Raw genomic sequence first — 19,911 nt, 5'->3', positions numbered from 1 at the left:
GTCCTTGTTTTTTTGTCCAAGGGAGCCCTCAGATTTTTCCATTAACACTTAAAATAGTGTCTGAGTTTCACCACCATATGCCGGGTTGCCAGGCTGCATGACCGAGTTGAACAGGCTTAGGACATAGCATCTTCCCCACCCCCACCATACCATGTCCTCACCTTCTCTGTTCTTAGCAGTTGTGTGTGGTCAGTTGGCTAGGGGGACTAAGCTAGTTCCCTAAATGTTCCCATGGTGCCTCCTTCCCAAAGCCCAGGAAGCTTTTGCCCAACTTAGGGAGGGAGGCGTGATGCTCCGATAAGTCCAAGAGCCCTCCCACCACCTTCCCAAAGCCCACCCAACTTTGGGAAGGCAGCAGAACGGCTCTAGCATCCTGTCACAGGCATGGTACCTCCCTTCCAAATCCCAGGAAGTTGAATGCCACATTTGTGACATCGGCCCCGCCCCGAATCGCTCTTGCAAGCTGGTGCCTCTGGCCCTAACTGTCCCAGTGTATCTCTGGCTGAGCAAAGGTTGTGGGAGTTAAGCCAGCATAGTCCGGCTGCAGTAGGAACCTCCCAGCTCAGCCAGCGATCCTCTGGATTCTAACCAGCTCGTCCCGGTAGATTGCTCCCTTAATTGGATTCAGCTCCCAGCTGTTCAGTCATCTATATCTGCAACTCTGAAAGCCTCAGAGAGCTCCTGAAGGCCTTTTTAGTCATAAAACCACATCCTCCAACATTTTTATTCTTTGCATTGAAGGCGCACATTCATCAATGCAATCGCGAAACTGCATGCCTTAACATGGGATTAATTTGGGATGCATGCCTTAACATGGGATTAATTAACTTGTTGCATGAAGTTGACAGCAACGTTCACATAGCCACAAGCCATAGAGGAAGTCCTTTTTGTGTGTGCCCCATTTCCCCCAAATACACCCCCTGTATAAATCGTGCATTTCCTTCTACAGTTGCGACTCATCATTGATGCTCATTAATGCACCATGCAAATCTTTAATGAAAGCAATTTATATATTGCATTGAAATGCACCACGTAGGAAGAGACAATGCTGTCTATTTATCACCTCAGAATGGAATTGCTTCCTTTTCTGCTCTGGGGGGTTCTGTAGGTACCTGCCCAAATAGAAATCCACAGACTGGGTATTTATCTTTGTTCAGGTTTAATTACTGTGATATATCTTTAGACCTTTCCTTCTCTCTAACTGCTTGGTGCACAGGGAGTTACTGAAGATAAGGTAACAAGGTGGACACACAACAAGAATGGATTCTGCACTGGCAAACTGAATAGCTCAGTGTGTGTGTGTGTGTGTGTGTGTGTGTGTGTGTGTGTGTGTGTGTGACAGAAAGGCTTTTCCTCCCTAATTTTCGAAGTCCTCAGAAGACAGTAAACAAAATGATTCATGAATCATTGAGGGGCATGTTTCTGCCAAAAGGAAAAGCGGGATAAAGGGCACAGAGCTAAGCATTAGCAGCCTTGTGGGTTTCGTTAAAACTGAAAGGTGGGGTATAAATGTTTTAATAATACCATCTCCATGTCCCGGTGCAACGTTTTAAGGGCACTAACATTTTAAGGACCTTGTACACTGGTGCATGTCCAGAGAGGGGGGAGAGCAGGATGAAGAGAGGTTTTGGACTCAATTTAGCAAAAAATTAGCATTGTGCACAACAAAAAACATATACTCCCCTCCAAAACTGTGCCACTAATACAAATTAGTACCTCATCCCCAGTGCTGGATTTACATATAAGCTAAACAAGCTATAGCTTAGGGCCCCACTCTCTTGGGGGCCCCCAAAAAATGTAAAGGAAAAAAACCACACACCTGGATGTAGATTTCCAAAATATAAGATAAAAAACAAATAAAATAAAACTACATACAGCAATGGTGTTTTGTGTTGTTTAGGCTCCTGTGATGTAAGTAATGGGTCCTGCCTGCTAGCCTGCTCCCTAAAATATCACTGGTTTGCTCATTTCTTTATACAGTGGTACCATAAATTACCATATAGCATATATTCAACACAAAAAAAAGAAACAATTTGTCGTTGACAAAGGACAGTTGGACGTATAAAGGGCCCCATTACCTTCAGTAGCTTAGCTCATCAAACCTAAATCCAGCCCTGCTCATCCCTGAGAGATCTGAAAGGCTTTCTAACACAATCTGGAGCAGTCTCCAGTTAACAAGATGAACTTTCAGTGGTTCGAAAGTTCGACCCCTTCTTTAACCTCTTGACATAGAACAATACCGCAGACTTATTTGCAGGCTAGCTTGTAAGGATGCTGTGGCATGTTGAGAGGCTGGGGCAAATGCTGTAGAAGCATTTGATGCAGCTGTTGATGCTGTGGCGTGACATCCCGCCAGTGGCTTTGCGGCGGCAACAATGAGACATCTCGCAACCGCAGTGATGGACTGGGGTGCGGCCATGCTGGACTTTTGAACGGCATTCACCCGACCCAAACAAAGCAGGGGTATTGAAGCAAAGCTGTCCAATCTGAAAAGCACATTTGCCCGCAAAGACTCTGCCTGTGTATGTGTGAAGAATCCCAGATGCCTTGCAAAGAGGTTAAAGGAAACCTAACCAATGAACCGGAGGGAGCTGAACTCCAAACTTCTAATGTGATGGTAACTTGTGTGTATAAGGGAGAGAGATTCAATTAAAGTACATTGGAATCTGGGTGGGAAGAGAAGTCTAGCCAATTTATCAAAACTTAGTTGACTGCCTAATGATGCCAATACTTCTGTTTAGCCATGTGTTAGGCTAATCAATCAATATCAATATAACTCCTACTCAGTTGTCATCCATACACTACCTGGCGACACAAATGCTGCAGCCCTCACCTGATCTTACATATATATATATATAACACAGCTGAGTCCCTGTTATCTCATACATCATGTGGAGCTGCTGGAAGCCCAGCAAACTGCTCCCATCCATCTTCCCCTTGTCAAATAATTGTTATTTAGAGATCATGCATAGCCATCTGTTGTCTTATTTCGAGCCCAGGGCTCTGTCCCATGATTACAATATCTCTTCAACCCCTTAGCAATAGCAGCCAATGTGACATTTGATGTTCACATCATAGGGAAATGCATCAATGAAAGAGGCAACCACATACATGATAAATATTGCACGGTCGTCCACGTAGCATGTCGATCTGCAATTGGCAGGGAGAAAGTAAACTCAGATTTAAAGGCAAACCTCTCCAATTCTCACTTTCTGGGAGAACACGTGAACCAAAACACAACGTCCTTCACTGGAGGTTTTTAAGTAGAGGCTGAGACCAGAGTGGGGACTTAGGCTGGATCCTAAGCCCTTCAATCTCCATCATATGCCATGACAACCCAACACAGAACACTATTTAAAAGACTTGTTTCCCCTCTGCCAGGCTTAAGCACAGCTGCCCTCCTGCTTAACAGGGTTTGGATCTGGTGTAACTTTAGGCCACCTTAACTTGCACCAGGGTGCTTTGAATCACCTTCATCTGCATTAGATCTTTCCTTAATGCACAAAGCCTAGGCAATCATACATTTGTTGTTGAAGGTGCCACAGTACCCTTCGTTTTCTTTGCTTAGCATTGTTGAGTCTGCCAAGCAGTGGATCTTCCAAGTCTTGGGCAGAGGGTCTTTTTCGCCACCTGCTACCTGATCCCGTTTAACTAGAGATATCAGGGAGGCAGGGGCACATGAAGGAGGATATCTGTTAACCACCAAGGTCCATGGAACAGAGAGGCTTCTCACTGGTTCCTCAATGAGAAGACAAGTGGTGGGGAACCACCCCATATCACCAAAATGCACACTGAGTATATTCTGGGATATCCTGTTAATTTTCATGGGATGACAGTGAGATTCCAAAGGTACCAAGGGAACAGGCAGGTTCATAATCTTCCCACCCTCTCTCCCTTCTCTCTCCCTCCCTCCTGCACCACCTGATTCCAATCTGAAATCAGTGCACATTCATGTCCATCTAAAAGAAAATGTGCTTTTAGGGCCACCAGTCATAGGGAAGTGTCTTTTATTTGTGCTTTACCAACCAAATCTCCTCTCTGGCCACATTCCTACTGCACATTTAAAGCACTATGACACTACTTAAAACAGCCACGACTTCTTCCAAAGAATTCTGGGAGCTGTAGTTTGTGAAGGGTGCTGAGATTTGTTAGGAGTTCCCTGTTCCCCTCCCTAAGCACAGGTGCCACAGTTCCTTGCAAAGAGGGATTTATTGTTAAATCACTCTGGGAATGCATTGCACGGGGTGCATGGTAGTCAAATAGCCTTTTAGCTAAGGTTATCCACCATGTATGCTGTGAACTGTGGCCTCTGTCTCAGAGCTAATGTTAGATGCACTCCAGGAGCATTGGGGAGGAATGGAATAAAAGTTCAGCAATTTAGCATATGGGAGCTGTGCCAACATGCAAAGATATCCACTCAATAACGAACTGCTCAGAAATTATTACTTTCAACAAGACCAGAGTGCAGCAGCTAGAAATCAGCAAGCAAATGATCACGACCGAGAGCACAATTCATTATCATATTGTCAAGGATAGCTCACTCTGGCCAAAGGGGATGCTTGCGACACCTAGAAGCTCTTTTGAGCCCCCCACCCCCATGCCCCATGAGAATGAATCTCACTCATTAAAGAGGCGGGGGGTGGGGGTGTTAACACATTTGCTGTGGGTGCTTAGATGCTGGCCTAAATTTGCGTAATCCTCCCGTCTTTAATCCGAACGTTCACAGCCATGAAACTCTGCACCTGATCCCCTTCAATTATGCTGTCATCGCAGATTCATTTTCCCCAGAGTTAAACCACTTTAAATCATTTATAGTTAGGAGTTTAACAATCTCCATCTTATTAGGCCTGCGTCAGTTACGAAGGCACTGTCAGGGAAGAGGAACGGGCTGACATTAATAACAGACCCTCCAAGTGTCCCTATTTTCCAGGGACAGTCTCAAGTTTACAGAAGCCATCCTGGTTTCTGATTTGATCCTGGAATGTCCCGCTTTTCCTTAGGATGTCCCTATTTTCATCAGAGAAATGTTGGGAGGGTATGTGACTAGTTATGTGTCTCATACACAGTTCACAGAGGATCTTTTCCTTCGCCTCTGGGATATAAGAATAAGAATAATTTTAGCTGAGAGGGGGCTACTGGTGGGAGGAACCCTTTGGGGGAAGCAGCAAGGGGAGAAGGCTCAGAGCCCTTGAGGTAGTGGGACAATGATAAGTGGTTAGAGGGAGCTGAAGAAGTAACACGGCTTAGTGAACTTGGACAGTCTGTGGCCAAAGAAGTGCAGAATCAGAAGCTGAAGCAGGTGAGTAGGAGAAGAGAGGTCAAGAGGCAGAGATGAGTCAGGCTGGTGAAGTAATGGGTGTTTCTGCTTCCTGCTGCAACAAGCTCCTCTCTCCGGTTATCTCCCAGAACCAGAAGAGGCATGAAAAGGGCAGATGAGAGATTGGCCGGCACAGTCTCTGATTGCTTGGGGAAACCCTGGAGAGGAGGGGACTTGGGCTATGAGGAGGCAGGGACCTTCCATCTCAACTTTATGGGGCAAGACTTTCATGAGGGATGGGTTGCTGTACTCATTAGGAAGACCTGACACCCCACCAAGTCTCTGCAGATCACGGTTTTGCTAATAGTGTTAACTCCAACTGGCACAGTGTGATTTACTGTCGGCTTGCTGACATAATGTAAGAAGACAAGGACATAAACATGCAAATAAACTGAAACATCAGTTAGCATAAGCAGTTCTTCTGCAGGTGGCAACATGGAAGAAAACAGACATCGTTGGAGAAGAGCCAGTTCATTTGAGAGGTAGGGACTAATGGTATCAACTAATTCCCCATCCCTGGCTTAGAATGAACACCAGAACATGATACTTTTTTGCAGCTTGCAACAGTGACTGAAAATGGTCTGCTTCCCAATAGATAGAGAAGCAAGACTTCTCATGCGATAAAGCAACCCAGTCTGTCTGGTGAAGCATATACCAGAATCGTGGTGAGCTTATGCATGTACAGAGATAGTGTGCTGGGAACTGAAGCTACAGCGCTAGTTATGAGCTAATTTACAAAACGTAGATTAATTGGGATGTTTCCGTAACAAGCTATTAACCTGTCCCTGGGGAGGAGGAGGGGGGAAAAGTCCCTTCCCTTCATTATTGTCCCATATATCAGTACCCACATACGGTAGATGCCTAAAAGGCAATAAAGGACGTGGCCGAGAGCCAAACGTCTCGGTGCATTTTTCAAGTTAATTAATTGCCATCTTTCTCGTGCTTTCTCATTTTCTCACGTTTCCTACAATGGCATCTGGAGTTATACTTGCCGACATTGTTAGCCTTGCAACATGCGAGCAAGCCGCCCTAAAGGAGATTTCTTGTCAGGGCGTCTCATTCCTCCAGCACCTAACACTGGCTTAATTGGGCAAGGCCAACTAGCGTTCCTCATTCCCCTGAGGTTCAATACCATCCCCAGGGGGAGAAGCATTTCTGCAATTGAACCACCATATATTCAAGGCCATGATATTTTGGTGTTCGTTAACTTACATATCAACCTTGCCTTTTGTCAGAATGACAAGGGAGTGTAAAGAGAGAGAGAGAGAGAGAGAGAGAGAGAGAGAGAGAGAGAGAGAGAAGGAGGGTGATAAATCGGGAGAGTTAACTGAATAGGGAGGATTCTGGGTTGATTTCTGAAGGAACAAACCACCCTCACTCATTCCAGCCATGTCAGGTTATAGGTCAGTGGTAGAAGATCTGCTTTGCATGCAGACAATCCTAGCTTCGATTCCTGGCATCTCCAGGGAAGGCAAGAAGAAGAAGAAGAGGAGGAGGAGGAGGAGGAGGAAGAGGAGTTTGGACATAATATCCCGCCTTTCACTCCCCTTAAGGAGTCTCAAAGCGGCTAACAATCTCCTTTCCCTTCCTTCCCCACAACAAACACTCTGTGAGGTGAGTGAGGCTGAGAGACTTCAGAGAAGTGTGACTAGCCCAAGGTCACCCAGCAGCTGCATGTGGAGGAGCGGGGAATCGAACCCGGTTCACCAGATTACGAGTCCACCGCTCTTAACCACTACACCACACTGGCTCTCCCACTGCACCACGCTGGCTGGGAGTCCAAAAGTAGGAGGAACAGAAAGCAATGCTACCTCCTGGCTGGTTGGGAGGAAAGAGGCAAGCAGGCAGTGACTGAGCAAGAGTGGATTGAAACTGGTGGAGCAGTTCCCCATTTGCCTCAATGGACAAGTCTCTACCAATTTTCAGAAGAGTCGGTTCATGATGTCAGGAGGTGCCAGGGCTATATCTTTGATATATGGGCACAGCTGCCCTATGTGCTGCCCTAGCATTACAGCAGGTTGGGAAAGCAACTAGACAGTGATGTCTTCTCAGGCTCTGGACCAGTCCTGACCACCCAGGATGACTGCTGATCTCTCCTGGGCAGGGAAAGCTATAAAAGGCTTCCTGTCTGGCCTGGGACTTTGCTTGAGCAGCAAAGCCTTCCTAGTGCTGATGCGTTTCTCTGCAATGAGGTTTCATTCTCTCGCAGATAGTAAAAACTTTGAATAGAAGTAATTTTTTCCAATGACTGGGAACTATTAGTGCTCTGTTCTTTTTTTAAAAAAAAAGTCATGCAAACCTTGTAATTTAGAAGAGTGAATAATAAAAGAGCTGACTAGTCCCCACCTGAAGAATTTCACAATACATGGCTGTAACCATTGTTCGTGAAAAATAATCCTATGAAAATAGAACCACTCCATTAACATCAACAGGCATCCTACTGACTTCTGCAGACACAATGCAGTTTACATCCAGATTGGTTCCAGAGCTGATGACATCTGTTGCCACATCTCAGTGGTCACTGATGAACTTTCATGAAAGTGATGGTCATACTTAGTTTGGGATAAATGATCATCTTGGTCAACCCCAGGATCTTATCGAGGCCATTTAACTCAAGGCTATGCTTAAAGTAGATTTATTCTGCCTCTTCAGAAAACCCTGGAAAGCCTGCAGTGCTATTCCTAACCAGACTACAATTCCCATGATTCTTTGGAGGATCAGTTAAACCAGCACAAGTCCAATATATGTTTTATTATTTGAGTGTCAGGCTTCGGGAAAGGGGCTTCCTCCCTCCCTTTGGCCGTGGATAAGCAGAACAAAGCAAAAATAGTCTCTTGCCGTTTAAAGAGATTTTAATCATAACAGCTCGAGAACAGAGAGTCCATCTCAGAGTAAAGCTGTTCTCAATTAAGGTTTCCAGCCATCCTCCCCCCCAGTCACTTCCATACCTTGCAACCTGATCTCGCAACCACCGTGCTTTTTGTGTAGCCACCTTATCTGCTCTACGTGACCTTAGACTGATAGGCTGGACACTTTCCAGCGAGAGAAAGTCTGTTAGCTCTCCCTCATCCTGTTCTTCTTCACTTTGCTATTCACCCCCCAGTTCATCCCAACTTTTGTCTTCAGAACTGTGCCCCTCTGCAGACCATTGTTCCAAATCTATACTGCTCCACTGCTCCTGGGCAGCTTCAGGATCCTGGTCAGGAGCAGGGGGAGGGCGAGGCTCCCACTATCCCTCATCAGAGCAGTGCTCCTCAGCCTGGTCTCTGACATTGAGTCAGAGAAGCCCTGAGGACCTGAACATTTGACAGCCAACCATTCCAGTTGCTGCTGCCTTTGACCAAAAACATTAAAATGTTTAAAATACAACAACAATAAAGATAATAGCACTGTATAATACTAATTACACAGACAGAAGTGCAGTCCAGCATCTGAAGGCCTTCCTAAACAAGAAGGTCAGACCTTAATAGGCTTGCCTAAGCAAAAATGTTTTTAGCAGATGCTGAAAACAGTGACATCTGCCTGATGTCAATAGGCAGTGAGTTCCAAGGGTGAGTGCTGACTTATTCCACCCTCCTCCCAGGAGCAAATCCCCCTGGGCAAGGGCTGTGTACTGAAAGTGGGCAGGGCAAAAGCTCAGAGTAAGGTAAAGGTAAAGGTACCCCTGCCCGTACGGGCCAGTCTTGACAGACTCTAGGGTTGTGCGCCCATCTCACTCAAGAGGCCGGGGGCCAGCGCTGTCCGCAGACACTTCCGGGTCACGTGGCCAGCGTGACATCGCTGCTCTGGCGAGCCAGAGCCGCACACGGAACGCCGTTTACCTTCCCGCCAGTAAGCAGTCCCTATTTATCTACTTGCACCCGGGGGTGCTTTTGAACTGCTAGGTTGGCAGGCGCTGGGACCGAACAACGGGAGCGCACCCCGCCGCGGGGATTCGAACCGCCGACCTTTCGATCGGCAAGCCCTAGGCGCTGAGGCTTTTACCCACAGCGCCACCCACGTCCTTTTTGCCCAATCAAAAGCTCAGAGTAGGTGGAGTCAAAACACACACACATAAACACACAGCCTGGTATCTCTCATGCAGAGACACAGAGACAAACACACACATTGTGCCACATTCCTTTTCACACCCATGGCTACTGAAGTTCACATCACTAGTTGAAATGGAACGAAGGCGGCCTTATCTGACACACCCTTTCTCCTGCTCTACAGCATTCATGGTGGATGGTCTTCCAGTATTCCTTTGGTGGTCCCAGAACTGGTCATGGGTTTGTGCATAGTTCAGCCTTTAACAATTCATAGTCAAGACCACGGCTGGACATTATGAGCGTGCAGAAAAGTGAGACCCACATCAGCACAAAAGAAAGGCAGTCAGCTGTACCTGGTGAATGGAGCGGTGGGGAGCACATCAGAACGACGCCTTGACCTTCCCGCACTGACACAGCACTTCTCGTTCGACCACTGAAATTCCCCAGATCTGTTAACATAACACAGCGGGTTTAGAGTCATAGAAAGAAACTTCTTGGCATTAGCAACTGCACAGATTTCTCTTCCTATCCTCACCGTCCGACCCTTCTTTTCACTCTCTCATGCTTTAAAAGGCAAAAAAGAATGCTCGTTTTTATTCTTGAAATTTACAAGAAAAATGCCTGGCTGTTTCACAGTAAATCTATTCTGGCTGATTTCAGCTGGCAAATGGAAATATTTTCTGCATTACATCAACACCTTTTTTTTTATTGCCCCTTCTAGGATGCGGAAATGGTATCAGCAAAAAGGCATTTGGCGATGTACCCTTTTGTAACAGACATTTAATAGCTCTTTTATTCCTTTTTACTATTTCCTGCTTATTGATTTCCTCCCCAGTAAAAGTCATTCTGTGCATAGTGAAAAGAGAAATAAAGGGGGGGGGGGAGATGCACCACATCTAAACTGCATCCTGTGCGAGACTCTTGGGTATCGTGAAAGGGATACTGCAAACAAGGTAATATTAGCGTGTTTGGAGCGGGATTAGCAACACTGGATCTATTGGGGAATTGGTGCTGTGGTACCTAAATACCAGTGTATCAATTGCATTACCCATTTCTAAAGTGCTTAACAAGTGCAAAGTGTACCAGTCGTTGCCCTCAGAACAACCCTGTGTGGTAGGCCACTAATCTATGAGTAGAAGTGGTCACCAGTGTGAGTGTCCTTCCTCAAATTCGAGCAACACCCCCTAATTCCTTTCGATCCCTTCCCTCCAAATCTCCCCCTATTGCTGTGGTCAATAAAATCTATGACTACCTGTCAGGGGACTGCTATCGGAACAGGGAAGGGAAGCAGAGGGGCAGTTGAGTTACAGGGAACCTCCAAAAATCTTGCGAAGCAGTTCCTCTTCCTGTGGTGAGGAAAGCCACACCTCCAGTGGGGAAGAGAGGAAGGGACCAGAGGATGCTGCTGAGAGCCTCAGCACCACTCCTGGTCAAGCCAGCCAGGAGGGAAGCACGCCTCTTCCGCCACTCACCCTGCGCAGAGGTGTAAAACACAAAGAAGGAAGGAAAAGGCTGGGGGTGACTAAGCTATTATGTTGGGGGAGGACCCGGAAACGACCACTCAGTGTGGTGTAGTGGTTAAGAGCAGTGGACTCGTAATCTGGTGAACCGGGTTGGATTCCCCGCTCCTCCACATGCAGCTGCTGGGTGACCTTGGGCCAGTCACACTTCTCTGAAGTCTCTCAGCCCCACTCACCTCACAGAGTGTTTGTTGTGGGGAGGAAGGGAAAGGAGAATGTTAGCCGCTTTGAGACTCCTTAGGGTAGTGATAAAGCGGGATATCAAATCCAAACTCTTCTTTTTCTTCACTCCCGGATTCTGCTAGCGATTGAAGCAGACATGAACTTGTGGTTCTGCACTGTAAATAGTTTTACACCAAAATAAAACCTGTGAAAGACAGGTTGGAGTCCTGACTGGTTACTCAAGAGCAACCACCATTGCCATCTGACACTACCATTGGATATCATCCTATAAGTATACCGTGACAAAAGAATAGTGCAAGCAGCTCTAAGGGAATTTAAAACATTACTCCAATGAGGAATCAGGATGTTCTTTACTTCTGATAGTGAGACAGAGACAAATAATGTGGGGGAACGGTGGAAAATATATAAAAACATATCAAGATCTCTCTTACCCCCATCCCCTGTGATTAGAAAAGAGGTCGGTAGCAGTAGGATCCCCATCTTTGTGAGGAGGAAAAAAATAGACTGCATTTTCCCTGCTGAAATCATTAGAGCATTTAAGTAAAAGAAGAATGGCGCTCCTTACTGGGTTTTACAAAGTACGCCTAAGTGGGGCTGTGCGGCTGAATGTGTTGCAAAAGCAGGAAATGCAAGACCCCACGGATCAGAAAATTAGGGCAGATGATGGACAGCTGGTCCTAGGCTCCTCTGGGGTATAAATTCAATAAATAAATAAATAAATATTTTGATTGCATTTGAAATCCAGCATTCTCATACCCTCAACATCTCTCCAATGAAAATAGGGATATCCATAATAATAATAATAATAATAATAATAATAATAATAATAGTTGTTGTTGTTGTTAATTCCCCACACATCTGACTGGGTTGCCCCAGCTACTCTGGGCAGCTTCCAACATATATAAAAACATAACAAAACATTAAACATTCTAAAACTTCCCTATACAGGGCTGCCTTGAGATGTCTTCTAAAGGTTGTATTTTATTTCCTTGGCTTGGGGGTGCTGTAACTCCATACCCTCCAACATTTCTCCAATGAAAATAGGGCCACGGGTGGCGCTGTGGGTAAAACCTCAGCGCCTAGGACTTGCCGATTGCATGGTTGGCGGTTCGAATCCCCACGGCAGGGTGCGCTCCCGTCGCTCGGTCCCAGCGCCTGCCAACCTAGCAGTTCGAAAGCACCCCCGGGTGCAAGTAGATAAATAGGGACCGCTTACCAGCGGGAAGGTAAATGGCGTTCCGTGTGCTGCGCTGGCTCGCCAGATGCAGCTTGTCACGCTGGCCACGTGACCCGGAAGTGTCTGCGGACAGCGCTGGCCCCCGGCCTATAGAGTGAGATGAGCACACAACCCTAGAGTCTGTCAAGACTGGCCCATACGGGCAGGGGTACCTTTACCTTTACCTTAAGGAAAAAGCGGGACATCCTGGGGTCAAATCAGAAACCGAGACGGCTTCTGTAAATCTGGGACTGTCCCTGGAAAATAGGGACAAGGAGGGTCTGCATTCTGTGTTGATGCTCAGAATCTTGGCGTTTGCAATGGGCTGCTAGAATTTTGATGGGCTGATGAGAGTTTTTCTCATGCTCCATTTGAGGCTCTCAGCTGTGACATTCCCTGCATCAATGTGCGAGATGGAAACTTCGCAGCCTAAGGCGCCTTCAGGAATTGTCATGGACTGAGTGCTGTCCTACACAGAGAGAAAAGTCTACATGGCACCGTTTTCTGTGCCCTTACAAGAAATCTACCGGTATTTTGCACTAGTGGCTTCCCAATCTGGACAAAAATGGGAAGCAAAAAATGTTCAGAGCTGCAAGCTAATTTTGCACACAGTAGTCTATTCCGCTCTCTTTTCCCCAGACACTTGCTATCAAAGAGGGTGTCTCTAATAAGGCCAACATTTTTCAGACAGAACAAAATTGGTGCAGCAACAGTTTTTAACTCCACCTCTCCTTCCTTTTCCTCATTGCGTGCTGACATTTCCCCCTCCTGCATTTGTTCTTCTCTGAAAAATTTAAATTGTGTTGTTGATTCCTGTCCTCTCAAAGGATCCATTAAGGGCATGTTTCGTATTCCAAAAGACAACAGCTAAATATGGAAATTTGTATAGTCTTCCGTGCCTGAACCATCTATCTTGCTCTTTGAGGGCATTTTCCAGGAAGAGAAATGACATCCTAAGGAAATCAATGATATGTCTGTTGCCATATAATTGCGTTCTTCGAATTATGAGTGTTTCATAGAGCTACCACAAACTGCAACAATTCACAAAATTGCTCTCAAAATTGTCCTCACTGGCTATAAATAAATTATAGAGCATTAAGAGTGATAAGATTGAAATCTATTTTGTTGTCATTAAACCAATTTGCAGACTTTGAAGGTCTCCAGACAGCACTGTTGTTGATTAAAAATAATAATTTTAGAAATCTAACAAGGAAAAACATGTTGTAACAAGAATTTGTCCAAACAGTGGCTTCCTGTAGCTATTATCACCTTTTAAATATGATAATCTGCCCCTTTCATGGCTTCTGTACTGGAAGCAAACCGAGGCCCAAAATGAATATAATTAATGTGCACAATTTTGCAATTTAACCCTTTTCCTTCCTGCTATGCTCCAGATGAAAATAATTCCTCCATGAAGGAACAGACAGAACCCTGTCTGAAATTTCTTGCCAGCTGCCATCAGTCAGTGTAGACATACTGGGCTAGATAGACCAAGGGTCTGACTTGTTATGTACTGAAGTTCTCACCCTGGGCCAGCAGGGGGATACTGTAGATAGTTATGCAAATGAAGGATCGAAAGTGGGCGAGGAAACAATGGAAGAGGACTGGAAAAAATTCAAGGACTATTTGCAAAAACACTATAAGTTGTATGAATGTTAAGAAATACACACGATTAGGAAATTTTTTGCTTTAGCAACTTGATTAGGTAAACTGAAAATTAAGACAAGAAAAAAGAGGTGGTAATATGAAACAACTTTATTATGTTAACTTTAAATGTACAAAGTTGGGATATAATATGGTGAACTTAGAAACATAATAACTGAAAGATACAGTAAGTTAAGAAACAAGGTAACAAATTGCTGAAACTTTTATTGCAAAGAACGCAGAGTCTGGGGGATGCGGGGAAGTCCATTTGGAATATTGGAAAAATCATTGAAAGTTGGATTGTAATGCTCTTTTTATCACTTTTATTTTGTTTTTGTTTCTTGTATTCTTTTACTCCAACCTTGTGTCTATGACCCTAAGAAAAGAAACTCAATAAAAAATATTTAAAAAAAAGAAAGAAAGTGACGTTCAGTGATTGGATAGTTTGTATGCAAATGAAGAATCGAAAGTGACGTTCAGTGATTGGATAGTTTTAGAAAGTGGCAACAGTTACATTGTTCTGGAGCTCTATATAAGCTGGCTGACTGAGCTCCTCAGTTCAGTTCTGTTCCAGCTTACAAATAAAGAGCTGCTTTGGAAGAATCGCTGTGTCGTCTGATATGTTCGCCCACAACTTAACACGACTCAATAGAAAGCAGCTTCCTATGTTTCCACAATAAAGAATAGGTGTGTTCTCTGACTCTCCTGCATATCAGGCAAGGATCTCCATGCAAAATGTTTCAGACACAACAATATTTACTGCATATCAGTAGGGAATAAGAGTTTAGGGAGTAGATCATAGGTGACAATCCTAAAATATCTTTTTTAAAGGCAGCCTTTAGGGATGAGGGAATGAACAGCTGGCCGGGTCAGGATTCTAGGAGACGGGCAGTTGTAAGATGGGAATGTGAAACAGATGAAATTTAAGCAGCAGCAGAACTTGTGAAGCTTGTGTTTTTTTATAAAAATTGAAAATATGTTTTGTCTTAAAGTGTGGCTGTCAAGTGTGACTGTCAGTGCAGGGAGGAACTTCTATATCAAACCAGTGATGCGAGGGGCAAAGGCACAGCTGTGAAACTCCCCCCCCTTCACATCTTCCACCTCCTCTCTGGCACAATTTAAAAGTAATGATGGGATATTTAAAACCAAAACAAAAAAAGCACCCATGTGGTTGGCATCACATTGAAAAGTTAGCAATCCTTTGTGACGTTAACATGTGAGAGTGCTGGAGGTGCAATAGTTAAACAGGTTACCCAATCAGAACCCAGGGGGTGGAGTCAGAGGGACTATAAAACCAGCTCTGGGAGAGGCGAAGGGAGGAGTTTGTTGGGAGGTTGGTTGGAGTGGGAGTGAATTGGGATAGAGTCGGGGGTAGGTTGAGTTAGTGCAGTGAAATAAGCTGAGTCAGGAACAGTTAGGAGCTAGAAAGACAAGTAAACATCTGAGAGGTGGTTTAGTGAGTGAGAGCAGGTAGCAGAAGTTATAGGTCTGGATAGGCACCCCATGATTGTAATTGACCGATACCGTTTATGAAATTGCACACTTGTTAAACTGCAATAAATAAACAGAAGTTTATGTTCCAATTTAACCCTGATTGGACTCAGTATTGTACCAGGTAGGGCCTGGGTGGTGGCAGCGGGAAATAAAGTGGTGGCACAGGGATCAATAGACGGTGAAATGTCCAGGGACCCTGTGTGATCGCCACACCCTTCAACATGCAGAATTAGCATTAGCCGAAGTTAGATAGTTTGGGTGCATGGTTGTAATATTTCGTGCTGCGAACTTTATAAATGATGCAACAAGAGGCTGGCATGTCCAATAAAGGAACTTGAGCTGTGCCACTCTTGCTGAGAGATCCCAAATGGCTGATTCTCCAACTTTCAAGCATGGAGCTTCCTCAAACTGCTTCCCTCCGGTGCAAAATTCCTGTCGAACACACCACGTCACTGCTCTCAGTCTCTATTGCTACAACCTCTCCTTCTAAAGAAGAAAGTCTCCCTTGGCCTCTTTCTGTAGGCCACACCCACACCATAAATTGAAAGCACTCTTGTAACACTTTAACAGCCATTGTTTCCCCCCCCCCAAAGGCTCTTGGGAGCTGTAGTTTGTTAAGGGTGTGGAGAGCTGCTATTCTCCCTGAGGAGCTACAATCTCCTGAGTTGCAATTGTTGGATATGAGAAAGGTTATGCCTCAAACAGCAGGCACCAAACAACTCAGATTTACTCAAAGAAAATACAGCACACAGGGCACTGTATCTCGGAATGCTATCCACTTCCTCTAGAGGCAGCAGTTGACTACAGAAGCAACCCACCAAAAACCAGAAGAGAGGTGGTTAGAGACTAAGCAGCAACTGTACTACTCTGGTCAATGGGGTCACGAAGGGTCGGCCATGACTAAACGACTAAACAACAACAAGTAGTGCCTGCTAATGCATATACAGTCATACCTCGGGTTACAGATGCTTCAGGCTGCATTTTTTCAGGTTACAGATGCACCGAAACCCGGAAGTACCGGAATGGGTTACTTCTGGGTTTCGGCAGTCGCGCATTTGCAGAAGCACTAAATCGCGCTTTGTGCATGCACAGAAGCGACGAATCGCAACCCGCATGTGTGCAGACGAGGCGCTGTGGGTTGCGAATGCTGTGGGTTGTGAATGTGCCTCCCGCACGGATCACGTTCGCAACCCGAGTGTCCACTGTGTGAGCAATCCTTTCCAATTCGACAGGGAACTCTGGAAACTGGAGCTCTGAAGGGGGAATATGGGACCAGGCTAAGCCAAATATATATCCCCCCCCCCCCGGAAGTGAAGGACAAAAGCCAACCAGAGTGGTACTTGAATGTAACTTCAACAATGGCAGTGGGCTCCACTGCACCGAAGGGCATCTGCCTAGATTAGGGAGGGAGGCCAGGACACTGGGCATATACAACTCTGTCTCAGTAGAGACTGGTGGGGTGGGGGCCATGCACCTGACCTCCTATCAGCAGAGTGGCTGCTGCTTACTTGGAGGTAGAAAGGCGAGGCAGCAAGGATGTAGTGCTGTGCTGGTACACCAGTGGAACCCACCCAGGAGGTCAGGTGTGTGGCACTGTCCTCGAATGCCAGTCACTGTTGCTCTATCTACTCTAAACCCCATAGGATCAGCCACCTGAGGCAGCTACCCGGCTGCTAACGATAGGGCTGGACCTTTTCTGGGCCTGTGCGTTGCAGGCGGCAACCATTTTAGAAGTGTCTAATCAACGTGTGATTGCTCATGTACAGGTCCTTTTAGACCTGGAAGAGGGCGGAACAGAGTGGGGCACACTTATGCGTTCTCCGCCAATGTGTGCAGGGGCTAGGAATGGAGGCCCTGCACAAAATGGTTGGCACCTGTACAGTCATTTTGGCTCCTGAACGCCGCAAACCCAGAAGTGACTGTTTCAGTATGTAAACTATTTTTGGAAGCCGAATGTCCGACGGGGCTTCAGCGGCTTCCAATTGGCTGCAGGAGTCTCCTGCAGCCAATCAGAAGCCACGCTTTGGTTTCCAAATGTCTTGGAAGTCGATCGGATTTCCGGGGCGGTTTCTGTTCGACTTCCAAGTTACGACTGTATTCTATAATTAATAGATGGCGCAAACTCTATTCAAATAAATAAATAAATATTGAGTGATAACAACAAGAAGTTTCGGGAGAGCTGAATAGCAAATTGAAGTAGGAAGGGGGAAAGAAACAAATTCAGATCTTAATTTCTTAACTCTGTTTTTTTTTATATCTAACAATCAAGGTGACATTTCATTTGTAACGCCAAAGCAGTCTCATTAAACTGAACAAAATCAAGCCGAAATGGAATGTGGGGAGAGCCCGTTGCTGTTTCATCATAGAGGAATACAGAACAAACAACAACCACCACTTTTCCCTGCTTAGGAAACATAATGAAAACCTCGCTGCTCAGCCACATTCATTATGCCTCAATTTATATGCGCCAGATGCCAGACGGCTTAAGTGACGGGCCTTACCTGGGCATTTGCAAAAATTATTTATAAAAACAACTCTTCTAGAAAACGTGCATTCATTTTATTTAAATTCAATTACCACTGTAAAGGGCTTGTTCCCAGTAAACAGTAGAAGCCCTATTTGCAAGTGAAAATTAATTGCTATTCAGGTGCTTCCAGCATGGAAAAGAAACTACTATGCACAAGGGTGTAGACAGACTCGGCTTTCCATTAGGAGTATGAGGCTTTTGCAGCATTAGCGCTAATTTAATCAAACTGCAGATGGGTAGCCGTGTTGGTCTGCCATAGTCAAAACAAAAAAAAATTCCTTGCAGTAGCACCTTAAAGACCAACTAAGTTAGTTCTTGGTATGAGCTTTCGTGTGCATGCACACTTATCTGAAGAAGTGTGCATGCACACGAAAGCTCATACCAAGAACTAACTTAGTTGGTCTTTAAGGTGCTACTGCAAGGAATTTTTTTTTGTTTTAATCAAACTGGTTAACCATCTGTAAAACAAAGACTGAAGATTTAACACCTTTGCTATGACACTGGACAAAGCCTACAGAACTAGCTATTTGCAGGGGCATAGATCAAGAGGCAGATCTGCTTGAAAGAGAACAGGGTACCACCTGGTTCATCTAGTGCTGTACTCTGACTGGTAATGACTGTCTAGAACAGAGGTTTTCAACTTTTTTGAGTCCACGGCTCCCTTGACCAACAATATTCTTTCTGCAGCACCCCTGTGGGGCTCAGGAGTTCAGTTATGTCTCCCTTTGCCTGCACAGCTGACAGTCCCTCATCCCTTTTTTGAACACCCTCTCTTGTAGAGTGTTCCCTCAGCCTCCTCTCCCCTCTCCTCTCCTCCTGAGTCCTTTAAGAAGCTGCCGCAACACCCCCCCCCCGGTCTCTGAGCCACCCCACCCTGAAGAGAGATGCCTCTTCATCCTGCTCCATGAGGGTCTGGGCAGAGGATGTTCCAAAAGTGTTTGGGAATCGTTCTGCCAGAAACAAGTAGAAAGGTTCTAGAAGGTTCTAGACGACCGCTCGGCTTCGTTTTTGCAGATGCCTGATGGAAGAGTGGCGAATTCTGTTGAAGGACTGTTGCTGTGATTTACAACCTGCTGGAGATAAGACTTTTGTTTGACAGTGTGCTGTTAATTGCTGTTTATGTCAACAGTCGAAACCATTTCCCTGGACTTGGGTGACTTTAAAAGAGGATTAGACAGATTCACGGAGGACAAGGCTATCAGTGGACACTAGCCATGATGGTTATGTTCTTTAGTCACCGTTAGAGCCTCTGAATAACAGTTGCTGGAGAGCTCAGGAAGCGAGAGTGCTGCTGTGATCAGGTCCTCCTTGTGGACTTCTCTGAGGCATCTGGTTGGCCACTGTGAGAACAGGATGTTGGACTAGATGGACCTGATTCAGCAGGCTCTTCTTACATTAATTCAAGGGTGGAGGGTGAGGCTGTGTGTTTGGTGGAAGGAAGTTCATGTTAGGATTTTTATCTCACCAGCTGCTCAGCGAGTAGCACAATGATTGCTTATATCATGTGAGTGTCTGAGAGCATGAGACAGGAAGTCTCAGTACAGTCTCAGTACTGTGGAAAGTTACTTTCACTTCTGTGTGAGATGTTGTTTCTTCTGTACTGCTGCTCAGAGAGAGCAGACACGCTGATGGCGTCTCTGTATATAGACTGTAAATAAAGTAGTTTATAGCTACTGATTGTCTTTTTCTTCTGCAATGGGATGCCAGAAGACGAGTGTGCTCCTCTCAGGAGGGAGGGGTCGCTTATCACCAGTCTCTGGACTGAGGAAGATTTACAGCCAGTGGGTAACCACCGGAGAGACGCCTCGGTGTCTTGGGAAGGTGACTATGGGGTTGCGGCACGCATCTCGTTTCAGGCCGAGGGAGCTGGTATTTGTCCGCAGATAGCTTTCCTGGACATGTGTTCAGCATGACTAAACCACTTCTGGCAGAATGGGACACTGTGACGGAAGCCAGAGTGCACGGAAATGCCATTTACCTCC

General features: G+C 45.6%; 1 protein-coding gene across 2 annotated transcripts in view; it reads right to left on the bottom strand.

Moving 5' to 3' along the window:
• The window catches only part of CNTN5 (contactin 5), a 359,100-nt gene that overhangs the window by 184,908 nt on the left and 154,281 nt on the right, over positions 1 to 19,911 (bottom strand). For both annotated transcript variants that reach the window (XM_077927013.1, XM_077927014.1), the window contains one exon: positions 9,699 to 9,794. In XM_077927013.1, the coding sequence (XP_077783139.1) occupies positions 9,699 to 9,794 (96 nt within the window). The remainder of the gene's footprint in view (positions 1 to 9,698; positions 9,795 to 19,911) is intronic.

This window comes from Podarcis muralis, chromosome 4, assembly GCF_964188315.1.
Source record: "Podarcis muralis chromosome 4, rPodMur119.hap1.1, whole genome shotgun sequence".
NCBI classification, from domain to species: domain Eukaryota; kingdom Metazoa; phylum Chordata; class Lepidosauria; order Squamata; family Lacertidae; genus Podarcis; species Podarcis muralis.
This window is presented reverse-complemented; position numbering and strand designations above follow the sequence as displayed.